General features: G+C 40.9%; 2 gene segments (V, D, J or C); one reads left to right on the forward strand and one right to left on the reverse strand.

Annotated features, from left to right (window-relative positions):
* Positions 1 to 3449: 3449 nt before the first annotated feature.
* On the reverse strand, positions 3450 to 3998 carry LOC127635056 (Ig kappa chain V region BS-5-like). The segment is given in 2 exon segments: positions 3450 to 3781; positions 3898 to 3998. Coding segments are annotated over 2 exon segments (384 nt in total).
* A 20-nt stretch (positions 3999 to 4018) lies between these two features.
* On the forward strand, positions 4019 to 9830 carry LOC127635145 (Ig lambda-3 chain C region-like). The segment is given in 2 exon segments: positions 4019 to 4277; positions 9391 to 9830. Coding segments are annotated over 2 exon segments (387 nt in total).
* The last annotated feature ends 8895 nt before the right edge of the window (positions 9831 to 18725 follow it).

Genomic DNA, 18725 nt, shown 5'->3' on the forward strand with positions numbered 1-18725 from the left:
AAATGTCTCCTATTAGATAAAAACGTTCTGAAATTTGAATCGCGGATCAATGGAGGGTCCGGTTTTCTAACCGTCAAGCGCCCCTGGAGGACCGGAAAGGAAAAGGAAACAGTTTTGCAATTTCGGTTCCTCACATACAGCTTCTGTATGACTTTAGAAAACATTGAAAATAGCACACGAGTCACTGAAGAAGAAAAAAAACTATATGTTCATGCCCAGGGGCACCAAGGAGTCTTAATATGCCCCTGACGATCATCTGACATTATCTGAAACATTCAAAGACTGTAGCACACTGCACACCATCTGTTTCTAAACTATCCAATGAAGGGAATCTCAGTGTACAAATGAATGGGCGTTTTCAAACCAGAATGGGCGTTTCTAAACTACCCAATGAAAGTAGGGAATCTCAATGGTTTGAAAACGCCCACTGATTGAGGAAAAGCCCATTTTTGTTTTGCAGAGATATAAGTCACCTCTCTTTCTCCTGGTTGTTTTTGGTTTTTCACTACTGGGTTAATTTGATGTGGGTTGGGCTACTTAGTGAGCACAGGTGTTGCAGGTTACAGCGAGGCTTTTAAATACTCTTAGTTAGTGACTTTGAGAGTTTGAGTGTGATTAATGAGAAAGTGGGGAAAAGGGGGTCAAACGAATAAGAGAAGTTTTATTTTTATTCAAAGAAAGGAATATCTTCATTTTGGTCTTTTTGGGGGTTTTCAGATTTCTAATATTGATGGATCAGTTGGCATGGGCTGTACAGAAATGACCCAGCTGCACAGACCCATATTTGCTATTGCAATATTAATTATTATACGTATATTTAATGTCACACTTTTCATGTCATTTTTTATTTGATTTTATATTTTATGCAATTATAATAAATACATAACATCTTATTTATGCTCACACCTCTTGCACTCTTAATTTGTTGATTGAATCAAGGTCACGTGTGACATCACTCTGATGGGCAGTGGAGTCCGGACTGATCGATCTGATGTGAGCATATTTCCTCATGAAATTAAAATGATCAGTGGAAAAACATCAGAGACTATTTAGCAGAGACGGGTCACTTCTATTAAAATTAATGGGAGAAATTGGAACGCCCAACGGATGTAGATAAGAAGTCCCGCCTTCCAGGTGAAAGAGCCAATCATCTTTCAGATACAGACGTCACCTGTTGATCAACTCAAGAACGTGCATGCGCGTTATCTATTATAGTTAAAGAAGCACAATTTATGATACCTGTGTTGACAGATTTTACTGCTGATTTGAAATATGTTCTTTGCAGTGCTGTAGTATTCGATGTCTATCAACAACAACAAAAAAATGTCTCTCTTCAAATTTGTTTCTCTTCTCTTAAAAAAAAAGTAATGCGGTACCAACATTGGCCACCAGGTGCCGCTATCAGCAAACATGTAATCTTATGCTGTTTATGCTTTCTCACATGTGTCATGTGCAGACTTTCATGGTGAAATTTAATTATAATAATATATTTTAATATAACAAGTTGTCTATGCTTTTGAAACACACTGTTTGTGATACTTGTGTTGACAGATTTTACTGCTGATTTGAAATATGTTCTTTGCAGTGTTGTAGTATTCGAGACCGGATCATATTTTCTTGGTCTTGCCCTTAACCCCGAGTCCAGTCGAGTCCCTTCAACTTCGACAAACGTTTTTGACTGATAATACCAGAGATCTTGACGTCATGTCCCGCATTTCAATCTGCTGAGTAGAATCAGAACAAGTGATGCCCAGATCACAAATAAATCATTCTATTGAGTCGATTCTTTTCAGCAAATTGGCCAGACAGGTTAGCAATAAGGTGTGAATCGATTGGCTATTCAGTCCCATTCGTTTGTTGATAAAGTGGAGATTTACCTGCAGTCAACTATAGACTGCTTTATGAGAGGTATCTTTGAGAAACTTCCATTGGTGCCGTGTCTTTTTAATAAGGGATTGTTCACACCAAACACGTTTTTGCATCCACCCATGCTGTTTTTAGATGTAAACATGCTAAACAGATGTTTTTGACCATTGCATTACATATTAGCATCTCACGCAGGAGTGCCACAATTATTTAAATGCATTTGTCAAGCTAAAAAGAACCTCAACTGTTAAAAACGTGTCTCGAGACACCTGTGTTATACTCTTTTCCCTGATGGCACTCGTACAACACCAAAATGTCTCTTTACTGTGTGTGAAGACATCTATTTTATGATGTTTGCTCATCTGCAGTACATCTATAAGACGTGTGTAAAAAGTATGTCTCGGATGTCAATAAGACATTCGGCAAATGAGACGATGATCTTTTTAACATGTTTAGCAGGTGTTTGATGATTTCCAGATGAAAAGATGTAAAACAGACATCTCGGAGACATACATGTGCTATCTGGGTTTGTTGCATGTGTTGGTCTGAACGATCTCTAGTCATTTAGAAATGATTTAGCCATGAATGCTACACACACTGAAGAAAAGATGAAATCTTGCACTCGTCAATGCTTACTTGATTTACAATGAGTGAAATATAGTTGTGCAATTGAGGAAATTGTTAATAAATTGAATGTAAATGTTTATATCACTTTCTGCATAAATATTGTCATATTTAATACATTATTGTTGTTTTAGTTCTTGTACATTTATACTGTATTTTGGAAAGCAGAAATTATAAAATAATAGATGAGGTTTATTTGATATGTGCCTATAGTTGTTTCTTTTTGTTTTTTATCCCATTTTCTCCCAATTTGGAATGCACAATTCCCACTACTTAGTAGGTCCTCGTGGTGACGCGGTTACTCACCTCAATCCGGGTGGTGGAGGGCAAGTCTCAGTTGCCTCCGCTTCTGAGACCGTCAATAAACTATCTATTGAGATATTTATTATTGCTCTAATGAGTCTGTTCTGACTGGACTTTTCCTAAATGAGACCAAACATGAACGCCTCAGATCATGTTGAACAGACTAATCCAAAATAATCCCTTGATACATAAACTTGTATTATTCATTCACTTTCAGTTTTGTGGCCTGTTTTGTCCCATGTACTGTATGACACGACTAATGCAGCCTAACTAGAAACGTGACCGTTTAAGTCTAAAGAGACGTTCACTTAACAGAGTGTGGGAATGTTCATTAGTGCAGCTCCGTTAGACATTTAGGGTGCTGTATGTCTTTATATTTGTACGGGACAGAAATTCAGTTTGGTAAAGTTTTTGTACTGGTGTGAGAGTGACAGAAGGGAATATTGTTTAAATTGACGTATTTAAAGATATTAAATGAAATATTTATGAAAGATGCAAATACGAGTTGAACTCCTCAGTTTCTCTCTCTGTGTGATATGTGTGTGTGTGTGTGTGTGTGTGTGTGTGTGTGTGTGTGTGTGTGTGTGTGAGCAGCTGCAGTATCTGTCAGTGTATCAGTGCAGTGTGACTGACAGAGGTTTTTGTACGACTCTTTATCACTGTGTGAACACATTACGACTGATGTAATGTCTGCTCTGACAGTAATAATGTCCTGCATCTTCAGTCTGGACTCCACTGATGGTCAGAGTGAAATCACTTTTAGATCCACTGCCACTGAATCTAGATGGTGTATTTGATTCTGACTCATTTGCTTTTTTTATCAGGAGTTTAGGAGCTTCTCCAGGTTTCTGCTGATACCAGGCAAGAGGCTGATAACCCCAACCCTGATAAACTTCAGGACTGGTTTTACAGCTGATAGTAAATGTGTCTCCAAGATGAACAGATTTCACTGCAGGTGTTTGAGTGACTGTCACTGCACATCTGGATTCTACATTAAGACAACAAAATAAAAACAGTAAATGTTCAGCTAAACTGTTTCATTTCATTCAGGACACACATGATCAGTCATATAGTGTAGAATGAGATATTTTAATGTGTTCTTACCTCTAAAACAGTAGCTAGTGAACATCCAGATAAAGATGCTGATGAAAGTCATGATTGCTGTGGATCTAGATTCTGGATGAAGAAGTTCTCCGTCTTCAGTTTCAAACTCACTGAACTATTAAAAACTCCCAGACAACTGAAGCATGTGCTGCCAATGCAAAGTGTGTTCATGTAAATGAGTGTGATGGTCACGTCAGATAATGCAAAAACAAAAGTTAGATGTTCCTTATGCAGGAGTTTGCATCTGAAAAATGTTACATGTGTCATATTTGTCTGATGCTAAACGTCTCTGATAATTGAATGCAGTATGAGAGAGAGCAGCATCAACATAAGAGACAGTAGAATTATCACCATGTTCAACATGATGAATGAGGTTAAAGGTCAGAAGTCAAAGGTCATCTTTTTGTTTTAAATAATGTCGACATTTTAAATGTGTAATATTCAATCTGTGTGTCACTATTTAAAGTGTCTTTCTACTTACAGAGAGAATTACATGAAGTATTTGATCAAGAAAGTACTTTGGTAAAGTTTGACATGTTTTAAAAGGTTTTGAGATGTTAATAGTTGAGAAAGTTGCATTTACTGTAAATGTAAATAAAATCTCTTGTGTTTTGAACATGTTCACTGGAGACAGAGCTGCTCTATTCTGAGAGAAACACAATCATTCAACTCTGACAATGCAAATGTGATTTTCACCTCACACTCTCAGATTCACTGTTTGATTGGTTCAATGATCTGAACTGGAACACACCAGTTTCACTTCTGCTCTATTGAGTCGTTTGACAGTTATGAAGTTATTTAAGTGACATCTTCATAAAACATATGCAACTAATAAACTGCACCAGCTCATCTGTAACACGAGATGAAGACTTTTTTCTGTACTGTAGGTCCACAAGGTTGGACAGATTTTGTAATGGTGGAGAGCACCTGTTGTGACATCTGATCATATTATGGTCTGTTCAAAGATCATTAGATGGTTTGTCTAATAGCAAACACACACTCAATGTCTCTCATTATGTTGATCGTGCTATGGGAGGTTTAAAGGTCATAATTTATGCCTTTCTGTCCTCTGTGGAACACAAAAGGAGATGTTCATCAGAATCACAAAGTCACCAGTGCTAAGCTACACTTCATCTCTTCTACAGGCTGGGTCTGGCCACAATACTTCATCCACATCACAAGATATGTTTTATCTTGCCAAACATCGAGGGAAGTATCTCCTAGCATGGCGTATCCAACATTGGACAGAGTTAACCTCTATGTCCCCACATGTGTCCTCCATTGCCTGGAGAAGCGGCATGCGGGCATAGGGTTGGCGATCATACCCTTTCCAGCACCAGGCTGAGAAGAATTCCTCTATGGGATTTAGGAAAGGTGAATATGGGGGTAGTACAAAACTATAAATTGTGGATGGGGGGCAAACCAGTTTTGGACCAGAACAGCTCGGTGAAAACTAACATTGTCCCATATGACCACAAATCTAGCAGACTCCTGATCTGGATCAGGGACAAGCATTGTGTGAATTGCATCCAGAAAAGTGAGCGTATGGCCGGTGTTGTTCGGACCCAGTGTGGCATTGTGATGGAGGACACTGTTTTGAGTGATGGCAGCACACATAGTTATATTACCCCCACGCTGTCCAGGGACATTGGTAATTGCCCTCTGTCCTATTACATTTCTTCCATGGCACCTGGTTTTGGTGAGGTTGAAGCCAACCTCATCCACATAAATAAATTCATGGCGAATTACATGGGCATCCATCTGCAATACTCTCTGTAACAGACAAAAGGATATACAGAAGAGTAAATATGGTATGTCTGAAGTACTGGAAGTAGTGTTGCATACATACCTCTACAAAGTCATGTCACAGATTCTTGATTCTGTCAGTGTTTCTCTCAAATGGCACCTTGTAAAGTTGTTTCATCGTCACTTGGTGCCGTTGGAGGATGCGTTGTATGGTCGACAGGCTTACAGCATTGATGTTGTTAAATATGGTGTCATTATTCAAGATATGCTGTCTTATCTCTCGAATCCTAATTGCATTCAGTTTTAAAATGCTTTTCATCTTACCTTTCTGGTAGAATTTTAGTGTTTTTATAAATCAGATCATGTCAGATACTGCAGGCTTATCGAGTGGGGTACCTCAGGGCTCGATCTTGGGACCGATTCTGTTCCTTGTGTACATTCTCCCTCTAGGACAGTTACTTGGTCAGTTTAGTGAGGTTTCTTATCATCTGTATGCAGACGACATTCAGTTGTACGGCTCTTTTAAGTCGTCTGAGTTACATAAACTGTCCTCTCTTATCAACTGTCTGACTAGTATCAAGCAGTGGTTAAATGATAACTATCTTAGTCCTTGAACTGAGACTCGAAAGCACTATGTAATTGCTCCCTGAGCAAAGCATCTCTCCAGATAAAGCAACATATCGAGGTTATGATTAGGCTTCGGATCTGTGCATGCTCAGAAGTCTCAGAAGTTTAGAGCGTGGTTTTTGATTCTGCCATGTCCTTGGAGCAACACTTCGAAAAAACTGTATCAAACATTGTTTCTTTCAATTAAGGAACATATCCAAAATAAGAGTCCTGGTATCTAAGGCCGAACTGGAGATGATCATTCATGCTTTTATTTCATCTCGTTTAGATTACTGTAACAGTCTTTTTACTTGTCTTAATAAGAAAGAGCTTTATCGCCTTCAGACTGTTCAGAACTCCGCAGCAAGGCTTTTAACCCACACCAGTAAAAGGGCACACATCACACCTGTTTTAGCTTCTCTTCACTGGTTACCAGTGCAATTTAGAATGTGTTTTAAAATGCTGGTTCTTACCTTTAGAGCCCTACAAGGACAAGCAACCCCTTACATCTCTGACCTGATACAGCTGCTTACGTCCTCACGTAGTCTGAGATCAACTGGTCAGAGATTTTTAATTGTTCCCCATACACATTTTAAAACTAGAGGGGACTGTTCTTTTCAAGCAGTGGCACCTAGACTGTGGAATGCTTTGCCTCCTTCCTTGCGCTTCTTGGATTCGGTGGAAAATGTTAAAACACAGTTGAAAACTCTTTTATTTAAAGAGGCTTTTAGCTACACTGTAGGTGGTTAGGCCTGTCTGATGTGTATTTCTGTTTGTTTATGTTTTTGTTTTTGATTTAGTTATTTATTTGGATCATATAGTGTCATGTATTTATTAATGTTGTGTATTCCCCTTTTCTTGCAAAGCACTTTGTGATTTTTATCTGAGAATTGTGCTATATAAATACATTTTACTTACTTACTTGTTGGCCAAAACCTTATTTATATTTGCAGTCTCTTGTACATCTGTAAACAAGCGTCCTCGTCCTCCATGATGTCTTTGCCTTTCCACTCTGTACAGAATTCAAACACAGTGTGTGTTCAGCATAGGAACTGTAAACATTACAGCATGATAACCAACATCATTCATTCAATGCAGTGCAGTAAATTAACGGCTTAGAGTTACAAATGTTAATGCAATACTATGCAGCCATACGTATTTTACAGTACATTACTGTAATGCTGTAGTGTGTGTTTATGTGTGTGTGTGTGTCTGTGTGTTTATGTGTGTGTGTGTGTGTTTATGTGTGTGTGTGCTTATGTGTGTGTGTGTATGTGTGTGTGTGTGTATGTGTGTGTGTTTATGTGTGTGTGTGCTTATGTGTGTGTATGAGTGTGTGTATGTGTGTGTGTTTTTATGTGTGTGTATGTGTGTGTGTTTATGTGTCTGTGTGTGTGTATGTGTGTGTGTTTAGGTGTGTGTGTTTATGTGTGTGTGTGTGTGTGAGCGTGTATTTATCACTTTGTGGGGACCAAATGTCCCCATAAGGATAGTAAAACCCGAAATTTTTGACCTTGTGGCGACATTTTTGACATTTTCCCCATGAGGAAAACAGCTTATAAATTATACTAAATTATGTTTTTTGAAAATGTAAAAATGCAGAAAGTTTTCTGTGAGGGTTAGGTTTAGGGGTAGGGTTAGGTTTAGGGGTAGGGTTAGGTTTAGGGGATAGAATATAAAGTTTGTACAGTATAAAAACCATTATGTCTATGGAAAGTCCCCATAAAACATGGAAACACAACATGTGTGTGTGTGTGTGTGTGTGTGTGTGTGTGTGTGTGTGTGTGTGTGTGTGTTTATGTGTGTGTGTGTGTGTTTATGTGTGTGTGTGTGGTGTGTTATATGTGTGTATGTGTGTGTGTGTGCTTTATGTGTATGTAGTGTTGTGTGTGTGTGTGTGTGTGTGTATGTTTGTGTGTGTGTGTATGTATATGTTTGTGTGTGTGTGTGTGTGTGTGTGTGTGTGTGTGTGTGTGTGTGTGTGTGTGTGTGTGTGTGTGTGTGTGTGTGTTTATGTGTGTGTGTGTGTGTGTGTGTGTGTGTGTGTGTATGTGTGTGTGTGTGTGTATATGTGTGTGTGTGTGTGTGTGTGTGTGTGTGTGTGTTTATGTGTGTGTGTGTGTGTGTGTGTGTGTGTGTGTATGTGTGTGTGTGTGTGTATATGTTTGTGTGTGTGTGTGTGTGTGTGTGTGTGTGTGTCTGTGTGTGTGTGTGTGTGTATTTGTGTGTGTGTGTGAGAGCGAGATCTGCTCTCTCTGGAGTTTGTGTTCACTTGGGTGTAACGGAGGTTTTTGTACGGCGGTTTCAGCAGAATGTAACACTGTGGTACACGTTCGGTGGAGGAACCAAACTGGTGCTCAAAAGTAAGTTTTTTAATAATATGCAAGAAATGTGTGTTTTTCAATATTTCTAGATTTGTGATTATTTCAACAAACATGTTTTTATTATTATACAAAATGATGAAAAGTTTGATAAAGTGGACTCTTTGAAATGTAAAATAAGTTTTTCCGTCTGTACGAGCTCCTTTAGTTCTTGTCAGTCACTGTGAGTTTGTAACAGTATATCAGGATCATCATGTCCTCTATTCATTTCTATACTCTTTTATTTGATCAATTCTCTGTATTTGTTATATTAAATATATCCTAAACTCATTTTACAGTAGTTTTGGGTTAATTCTCTATAAATAAAAGATTTAGAATCAGCAATGACTGCAATACATGATTTTATACTGTATGTTTTGTGTTTTATATGATTTTATATGTTTGGTATATATTTATTCAACATTGTGAGATTTCTCTCTTTTCCTCAAATGTTTGTCAATCATCTGCATTGGTCGCTGTTTTGAGCTTCTGTTTGAATAGAAATAATCGTGTACGTTGAACTAATGCTAAAGTACATTTCACATTCTCAAGAGTGATCTCTTCTCAAATAACATGAAGAACTTCAAATATTGCTTCTTGACATTAGAATATCAATGCGGTTTTGCGAGATAAACTATTGCGATACTTTAAAAATACGATTTTGACCCACCCCTATTGAAACTGTGAACAATAAAAGATGCCGAGAAAATGTGAAGTGCGATTGAGATGCAGAATATGTTGTTATATGTGTTTAATAATGTGTTGTGTTTGTGTTTTGCAGCTGGTCCCACAGTGAAGCCTTCTATGACTCTGCTGCCTCCGTCCTCTCTGCAGATCTCTGGAAACTCAACCGCACTGCTCTGCCTGATCAGTTCTTACTCTCCAGAGGGGGCGCTGCTGAGCTGGACTCTGGATGGGTCAGAGGTCACAGAGGGGGTTCTGACCAGTGCAGAGAGTGAGCAGGACGGCCGCTACAGCCGCAATAGCGTCCTGACCCTCAGCAAAGCACACTGGGACGAGGCAGAGGTGTTCGTCTGCAGAGTAACTCATGATGGAGATCTTCATCAGGTCTCGTTCCGCAAGAGTCGCTGTTAAGAGTGTTGAATGTTGATGTTTCTTCTAAAGATGAGTTGTATCCGAGTGTCTCGCAGCTTTAGTGATTTACAACTGAATCTTTTAATGTGTTGTGTTTGTTACATTCAATAAAGCTTCTGAACAAGATACATTTGAGTTAAAGTGCTTCATTAATCAATATGACTTTGTGGTATGCTTCATTAAAGTCCTTTGGTAGAGTTTTAGATATTCACAATGTTTTCATTGTTTTAGTAATTCTGAAATTGTGTGTTTACTGATAAACCTAAAATAAAATCTCTTGTGTTTTGAACATGTTCACTGGAGACAGAGCTGCTCTATTCTGAGAGAAACACAATCATTCAACTCTGACAATGCAAATGTGATTTTCACCTCACACTCTCAGATTCACTGTTTGATTGGTTCAATGATCTGAACTGGAACACACCAGTTTCACTTCTGCTCTATTGAGTCGTTTGACAGTTATGAAGTTATTTAAGTGACATCTTCATAAAACATATGCAACTAATAAACTGCACCAGCTCATCTGTAACACGAGATGAAGACTTTTTTCTGTACTGTAGGTCCACAAGGTTGGACAGATTTTGTAATGGTGGAGAGCACCTGTTGTGACATCTGATCATATTATGGTCTGTTCAAAGATCATTAGATGGTTTGTCTAATAGCAAACACACACTCAAAGTCTCTCATTATGTTGATAATGCTGTGGAAGGTTTAAAGGGATAGTTCACTAAATAATTTTGATTTTGTCATAATTTTCTCACCCTCATGCTGTTCATGTTCAGTATCAAGGCTAAATAATCACCATCATACACATCACTGCTGGTTTTACAGTTTATTTGGACTTCTTGTCCTGGTTGAGCTGCTGTTATTGAGGGACTCTGAGTGACTGTGACCTTCTAATTATAAAAGTTGTATTTGACAAACCTCGAGCAAATGATGTGAGAGTCCAGATGAAGAAGGTGATGAATATCATTGTTGTTGTGTTGATGAAGATCGTGATTCAAGAAAGATAATGTGTACTGTTCAAATCAGCACGTGTGGTTCAATGCAGAATGTTAAGTTAATGCTGAATACGGCTCAACTGTATCAATCATTCCAATGTCAGTGTGCACACAGTATTTCCCTACTGCTACTCTCTCAAAACCAAAGATACATTTAGTGAGCTATGGTGGTGATGCCATACCTGTAAAGGGATGCTTGGAAGCTGAGATTGCATACGGTAATCGATGTACTACAACAGAACTGTTTGTAGTAAATACCGGCACCGCGGTGATAGGACGAGACATGTTTGCGGCCCTAGAACTGCAGCTGTTAGATGGCCGTATTGTTGCATCGCCGTGCTGCACAATAAATACATCTGACACACGTATGGAACCTGAGAAATTGGGTTGTGCAAAAGGATTCACACACTTAGTTAAAGTCCGTGCTGATGTGAAACCGGTACAGCAGATGTTACTTCATCTTCCGTTTGCAGTGCGTGAAGCTGTATCACAAGATCTAAAACATCTCATACAACAGGACATGATTGAACCGATTGAATCGTCGGAATGGGTCTCACCGATTGTTGTCACTAAGAAGAAAAAAAACGGTAACATCCGACTTTGTGTGGATTTTTGAGAACCAAATAGAGCAGTAGTGGTGGACAGTTTTCCACTTCCTCACATGGAAGAAATGTTCGCAGAATTGAGGTGGGCAACAGTTTTTTCAACACTGGACCTTCAAAGCTCCTATCACCAAGTATTGCTTCATGAAGATAGCCGCAGTCCATTCATTATTCATGAAGGCTTATTCCGTTACAAAAGAGTACCATATGGACTGGCGTCAGGGCCAAGTTGCTTTCAGAGACTGATGTCGACCATACTTAAAGGCCTTACAGGTGTTCAAGGACTTCGGATGGCTCGGTGGTCAGCTAGACTAATGATGTTTGAATACGACATATGCTGCCTGCCCAAATCATCGTAAGCATGATGTTTGGCTGGAACCGGCTGCATTTAATCATCATCATTCAGCGACACGTAGCAGTGGAGTCCAGCACGAATCAGGAATGGTGCTGGATCCAGCCGGTTCTGGTGACCTCAGGATAGGAGTCCCGAAGTTGAGACAGAGAAACAAATAAAATAATATTAGCATAGATGCCATTCAATTTATTGCAGAGTTATAAATCACGATCAATGTTTCTGGTTCCGGCAGACCCAACTAAAGCAGCCTAATTGTGGTTTGGAGGATAAATTAGGTGTATGTCTGGCTAAATAGATGAGTCTTTAGTCTAGACTTAAACTGAGAGAGTGTGTCTGCATCTCGAACAGTATTAGGGAGACTATTCCATAGTTTAGGAGCCAAATATGAAAAGGATCTTCCTCCTTTTGTGGATTTTGATATTCTAGGAACTATTAACAGGCCAGAATTTTGCGATCGTAATGAACATGATGGAATATAGTGTGGTAGAAGATCACTTAATTACTGCAGAGACCATTCAAAGATTTGCACGTAGTTAACAGAGTTTTAAAATGAATATGGAATTTAACAGGTATCCAATGTAACGATGATAAAATGGGGCTAATATGATCATATTTCTTGGTTCTCGTCAGGACTCTGGCTGCTGCATTTTGAACCAATTAAAGTTTATTTATTGATCTTGCTGGACATCCTCCCAGTAATGCATTACAATAACCTAGTCTTGAGGTCATGAACGCATTCATTTGTTTTTCGGTATCAGCAACAGAGAGCATGTGCCTTAATTTAGCTGTTTTCTGAGGTGCTGTAACGCTTTTAAATCAAAAGGGGGCCGGATAGCTTGCCTAAATGGTTGTAGTCAGGTGTAAGCAAAGACTCACAAGACGTAACTGATATTCCACCAGGGTGATTTATTATCAACGTCGTCGGTCCCACGCACACATGGGCAGTTTGCAAAACACACAGCTAACAACAACTGCGTTACTGAATAGAAATAAAAGCAGAATAAGAGCAACAGAAATATGAAACGGGCCTGCACGCATACATGCGATGTTTACAGCTCGCGCTTCCCATATCGACTGCCCACTCTGAGTGAGGGAGTACCAGAGTACGTTTCATCTTAAAGGCGCAGTACCTAATTCTACTTGTTACAGATTCCCCCCTGTCAAATAAAGGCTGACCCCAGCCGTACACAACCAGGGAGCCTGACTGTTTCACTTAACAACCATACATACATGCCACAGTTGAAAAGCTGTTACAGGGTGAGAAAAACAAAAAAATAAAGCACAATACATTGCACTTAAGTTCAATAAAACAAAACAACTGTGTGCAACACCCACATATGGAATACATTGTTTTTTCCCTTTCCCTTTTTTTTTCCAAAAACATCAAACCTTGAACGTCAATAAACAACAAGTGACAAACAAAACCATTGTTTCATCTCTCCTTACTTAACTTCAATCTTGCGTGTATGATATGGGTTAGTCCACCTATTAATTGTCCAGTCAGAAGTAATTCTGGGGTTCTGTCTCGGTCTCAAGTTATAACGGTCAGTACCCTGGAATGGGTCATTTGTATCAGAGCACTCTGTGTCTGTAAAAACAGCACCGTCAAGTGTCTGTTCAGGTAAGCTTTCGGTGTAAACGTCATTGGGGAGTTCGGTCAACCAGTCTCCAGCAACACTTAAGGCAGTATTGTCAGATTCTCTAGCCCCGTTTTGGATAGAGGCTCCTTCATCCCACGATTGTCCATTGTCACAATCCTCAGGGAGTTTCTGTTTGGACAAAGCAGTATTCCATGAGTGAAAGGGCTGAAGGTTCACAACGTGAAACACACCAACATCCTCTCCAGTATCGACTTTTTCCAGCTTGTAGTTGACATCAGACAGTACTTTTGAGACCCTGTATGGACCAGAGTATACTGGAGCCAGCTTGGCTGTAAAGTTTGCTATTGCATTAGACTTCGGGTGTGTTTTCACTCTAACCAGATCATCCACAACATAAGAAACTGAACGCCGTTTTAGGTCATAGTATCGTTTCCTACGTTTATGTCCTTCCTCTAGAGCTACTCTGGCGTGATCATGAGCGTCTTGTAAGGAAGCTCTCAAATTCTCCGGGTATGTTACATCCGGGTCATCCACTCCATCAACATTCGGTTGTGTGATCAAATCAAGTGGAGTCTCAAGCTCACGTCCATACAACATCATTGACGGCGACAGGCCTGTACTCTCATGTGGCGCAGTATGAAGAGCGAAACATATCTGAGGTATGTATCTGTCCCATGAGGTGTGTTTGTCCCCCACGTATGCACGAATGACTGTTTTAAAGGTACGGTTCACCCTTTCTGTAGCGTTTGTCTGTGGGTGATATGCCGTAGTCAACCTGTGTTCTGTACCCAGGGTGGCCATCACATCCTCGAAGAGGTTACTCACAAATGGCATACCACGGTCTGAAATCAGGTAAGTCGGTGCACCGTGTCTGGCAAAGATTTCGCTCAGGAACTTACTTGCAGCAACTTGCGCTGTCGCTGTTCGGACTGCATTTACTTCTACCCATTTCGAGAAGTAGTCGACAACACAAGGATATATATTCATTTCCAGTCTGCGTCCGAGGGAGAGGGCCCACAAAGTCTACTCCAGTGTATTCCCAGGGTTTTTGTGGTTTGATTGGGACCATCAGACCCGCTGGTTTCTTTTGACTAGGCTTTGTCAATTGACACACGGAACATGAGGTAACGTATCTCTTCACATCCTCTGTAATTTTTGGCCAGAAGAACCTAATCTTTAGTCTGGTCAATGTTTTGGTAATTCCGAGGTGTCCAGCAGTAGGGTGGTCATGGTAGTATTTTAACAAAGTACCTCTGATGGATGTAGGCGCGTAGAATTTGAGCTGTTTCATTGGATGTAGTCCACAAGTCACTTTAGAGTCTCTGACGTACAGCAAACCCTCGTGAATGACATACTTTTCATCCACATCCTCTTTTCTGGCACTGTTAAGGGCACATAAAAGATCACTGACCACTGGGTCATTTTCCTGTAATTGCCTCAACTGTGCTTTGTCTGTCAGCACGACTGAGGACAGGCTACGGAGATCCATCCCCCCAATGATTGAATAATCTAGCAGAATGTCTATTGGGGCAGCCTCGCATTGAATCGGGTTGCGGGACAAAGCATCGGGGACCTTGTTTTGAACACCTGGCTTATGCACAATACTAAAATCAAAGTCCTGCAGGCGTAAGGACCATCTCGCTAGACGTCCTGAAGGGTTTGGGCGGTTCATCAGCCATCTCAGGCTATTATGGTCTGTGTAGACCGTTACATGGAGGCCCTCTACATAGGGTCTAAAGTACTCCAGAGCCCAAATCACTCCTAAACATTCCTTTTCAGGCGTCGAGTAGGGTTTCTCAGCCTTGTGTAGAGTTCTGCTTGCAAAAGCTACAACAACCTCCCGTCCCATGTCGTCTTTTTGCATTAGGGCCGCACCAAGACCCAGGTCGCAAGCGTCTGTGTGTACATAGAATGGCCGTGTGAAATTTGGAAAACATAAGATTGGTGCTGACGTGAGACACTTTGTCAAGAAATCCATAGCAGCCTGGCAATTTTCGTCCCAGCAGAACGGTGTTTCTTTCCGGGTGAGACGGAAAAGTGGTTCCGCTTTACTCGCATAGCCAGGGATGAAGCGTCGATAATAGCCCGTAAGGCCAAGGAAACCTCTGACATCCTTTGTGTCTTTTGGTGTTCTGAACAGAGTCACCGCCTTTACTTTTGCCGGGTTTGGTGATATACCCTCTGGTGTGACACGGTATCCAAGGAATATGAGCTCACTTAGACAGAACTGACATTTGCTCAGCTTTAGAGAGAGACCTACTGTCTGCAGTCTTAACAGAACTTCCCGAAGGTCTTCAAGGTGTTGTTCAAAGGTCGGTGAAGCTATTACAATGTCGTCCAAGTACACTGCACAGCATTTATAAGTCAGGCCAGCGAGGACAGTGTTCATGACCCTTTGAAATGTAGCGGGGGCATTGCTGAGCCCGAAGGGAAGGACTTTGAACTGAAATAGGCCACAGTGAGATATAAAAGCCGTTTTTGGTCTAGACTTTTCCTCAACGGACACTTGCCAATACCCTCGAGATAGATCCAGAGTGGTAATAAATTTTCCACGGGACAGAAAGTCTAGTGATTCATCCACCCGGGGTAGAGGATATGAATCTTTCAGTGTGAGCTGATTTAGACCCCTGTAATCAACACAGAACCTGGGTTCTCCACAAGGTTTCTTTACGATCACGACCGGCGCAGCCCATGGGCTTGATGACGGCTCAATAATTCCTTCCTCCAGCATTTGTTTTATCTGGCTTTCAATTATCTGCTTTTTCTCAGGGGAAGTACGGTAAGGTGGCAAATTCACAGGCTTCGCCCTACCGGTGTCGATCATGTGCTCTGCCATTGACGTATGGCCCAAGTGACCATCAAACATGCACCACAAATCTTCCACCAGGGCAAGGAACTGAGCTTTTTGTCCCTGTCCTAAACATGCCTCCTCGACTTTACCATTTAAGTCAGATTTTTGGACACCCATGAACATCATGCGCCCTACCGCTGTAGTCTCTATCCATTCACCCGCTAGTTCATGTGGTTCTGGCGCACTAGTGTCACATAAGGTTACTGTCCTGGAGGGAATATGAATGTTGACTGCAGCTCTTAACATGAAATCCATCCCTAAGATAAGGGGTGAAGCGAGATCAGGGACAATAACAAATCTATGGTAAAACCGTTTTCCATGGAATCCAATATTCAGCCAAATGATGCCGGTTGGGCTGCAAGTTGCTCTGTTAGCTAATTGAATGGGGGGCGATAACCAAGGGTGCACTTTTTCAGAGCTTCCTGGAATGCCAGAAATAATATTAGTCCCAATTGCGGAAAGGGAAGCGCCTGTATCAAGAGCTGCGTCAAATGCTCTGTTGTAGAGGTTTACTTTGACAATGAATGGGGTGTTCCAGAAGGAAGAAGAAGCCGGGTCTTCTACATGACCCAGGACGAGTTGCTCAAGTGTGGACACCGGAGAATGTTGGAGCATATTTACCTTCTGGAGGGAGGATTGCCCCTGTGAAATGTCCTCCCTCCCCTGAAGTTTCCCTTCTGCTGGTCACATTTATTTTCCTGCTCACCCCTGTTGCTGATGCTTTGGTTCTCGCTACTCTGATTACAGCCTGGCGTTCCATATCCTCTTTGTAAGTTCTGCTTTGCAACACCCGGGAAAACATCTGCTTGTGGCACAAAGCTACAGTTCGGACAATTTCGGGACGTAAAACCAGGTTTAGAGCATTTAAAGCAGTAAAGTTCACGTGCTTTTTCCTTCATTGGAAGCTGGGGCTCATTACGGCTGTTTGGGCCAAGAACAGAATGGAGCTCATGTGCCCGCATCAGGAGGTCAATGACTGATGTGATCTCTGTACCATAAATTGCGACTCTGTATCGCTCCAATGCATGCTTACAAATCAGTTCAATTTGATCTTGTTCTGTTGGGGGAGACTTCAGCTTTTTGAATTCGCTCAATAGATGTGCTACAAATGTTGGAAAAGGCTCATCAGGTGCTTGAACACGGTCAAGGATGCCTCTCAAGATGCGCTCCTGATTGTCCGATGGAAGGAACACACTTTTAAATAGAGCGCGGAATTGTGTCTAGGCTGTTGTGTCTATGTGTTCACTCAATACTGAAAACCATTTCCTGGGCTCTTTGGCTAGGAAGCGAGGTAATTCAAGAAGGATCTGGGCGTCACTCAGCCCCAAAGAGGTTCTGTATACATCCACAAGCTGAAGCCAATCCTCAGGCTGAACTTTTCCATCCTCTCCAAACATAGGGGGCTCAAGTTTTGCCTGATTCAAGACTGAAGCTAATGCTCTAGTTGTGCTATTAAGCAGTGAAGAAGTGTGAGAAATGTCTGTTGCATTTTCATGTGCGATGTTGCAATCAATGGCTGTCGCTGAAAGTTTTGGCATGACGTGAACAGGTTGGGCCTGGGCATATGGAGTGGAAGAGGCAATTGGATCGTTACGTGCAGGTAAGCGGTTTGAAGCGGCTGTGAACATGTTTTGAGTGTAATCGTCAATAATACCTCTCTGCAGATCAAGGGACTCCTTTAAGCATTTTCGCAGCACTGCTACTTCAGTCTTTAACGACTCAACCTGTGTCTCCAGACAAACAGTCGGCTTTGGTGCTCTCCTCCTAGGCACAGACTCAAAAGGTAAAGTCAGGTCAGTCATATCTGTCATACCATGTGTGGCCATTGTATTCAATATAGGCAATATTAGATCAGCTTGGTATGCAGTAAATACGGTAAAACAGTAAATTATACAGTTTTCAACAAAGGTCAACAATTGTCACCACTTTCACATTATGACAACAATGATGGAAGCAAAATAATCCTAATTATATTTGCACTCTTCAACCTCAGAACATAAAAACAAACGTAGAAATAACCCAGTTTAAGTTTCCCTTAATGAGTCAGAAACATCTTTACAACCATATAACAATTTTTTTTTTTTTTTTTTTTTACAAAGGAATCCTAAAACATCATGTGAGCTTTCATGTCAAACCTGTTGAACAGTTCTGATGATGCTGTGTACGCAACTTCAGTTCGAATCCCGGTAAGATTCAGATGAATCAGATGAATTGGTCAACCGCGAAACAAGATATACAGTCAGTTGCACGGTCTTTGTCCAAACCTGCAATGGTCTATGGTCCAAGCTAGAACAGGTTTTTTTTTTTCCTTCTTTTTCAGTTGAAACTCTTGAACGGTTTTATTGAGTCGCTGGTGAATGACTCCTGTCACGATCCGAAACAAATCACACGTGCCAGAATGAATCTCAGGTGTCCGTGCACAAATTATCCGCGTGCTTGTCGGAGCTTCGGCGTGGGCAAAAATGTCCGTAAATCCACAACGAAAGATAATATCCTCGATCGACAATTCCAAAGGTCCGATCCGAGGCCAGAGACAAAATGTTCGGGCGCCACTTGTAACGCTTTTAAATCAAAAGGGGGCCGGATAGCTTGCCTAAATGGTTGTAGTCAG

Source organism: Xyrauchen texanus, chromosome 42, assembly GCF_025860055.1.
Source record: "Xyrauchen texanus isolate HMW12.3.18 chromosome 42, RBS_HiC_50CHRs, whole genome shotgun sequence".
Taxonomy (NCBI): Eukaryota; Metazoa; Chordata; class Actinopteri; order Cypriniformes; family Catostomidae; genus Xyrauchen; species Xyrauchen texanus.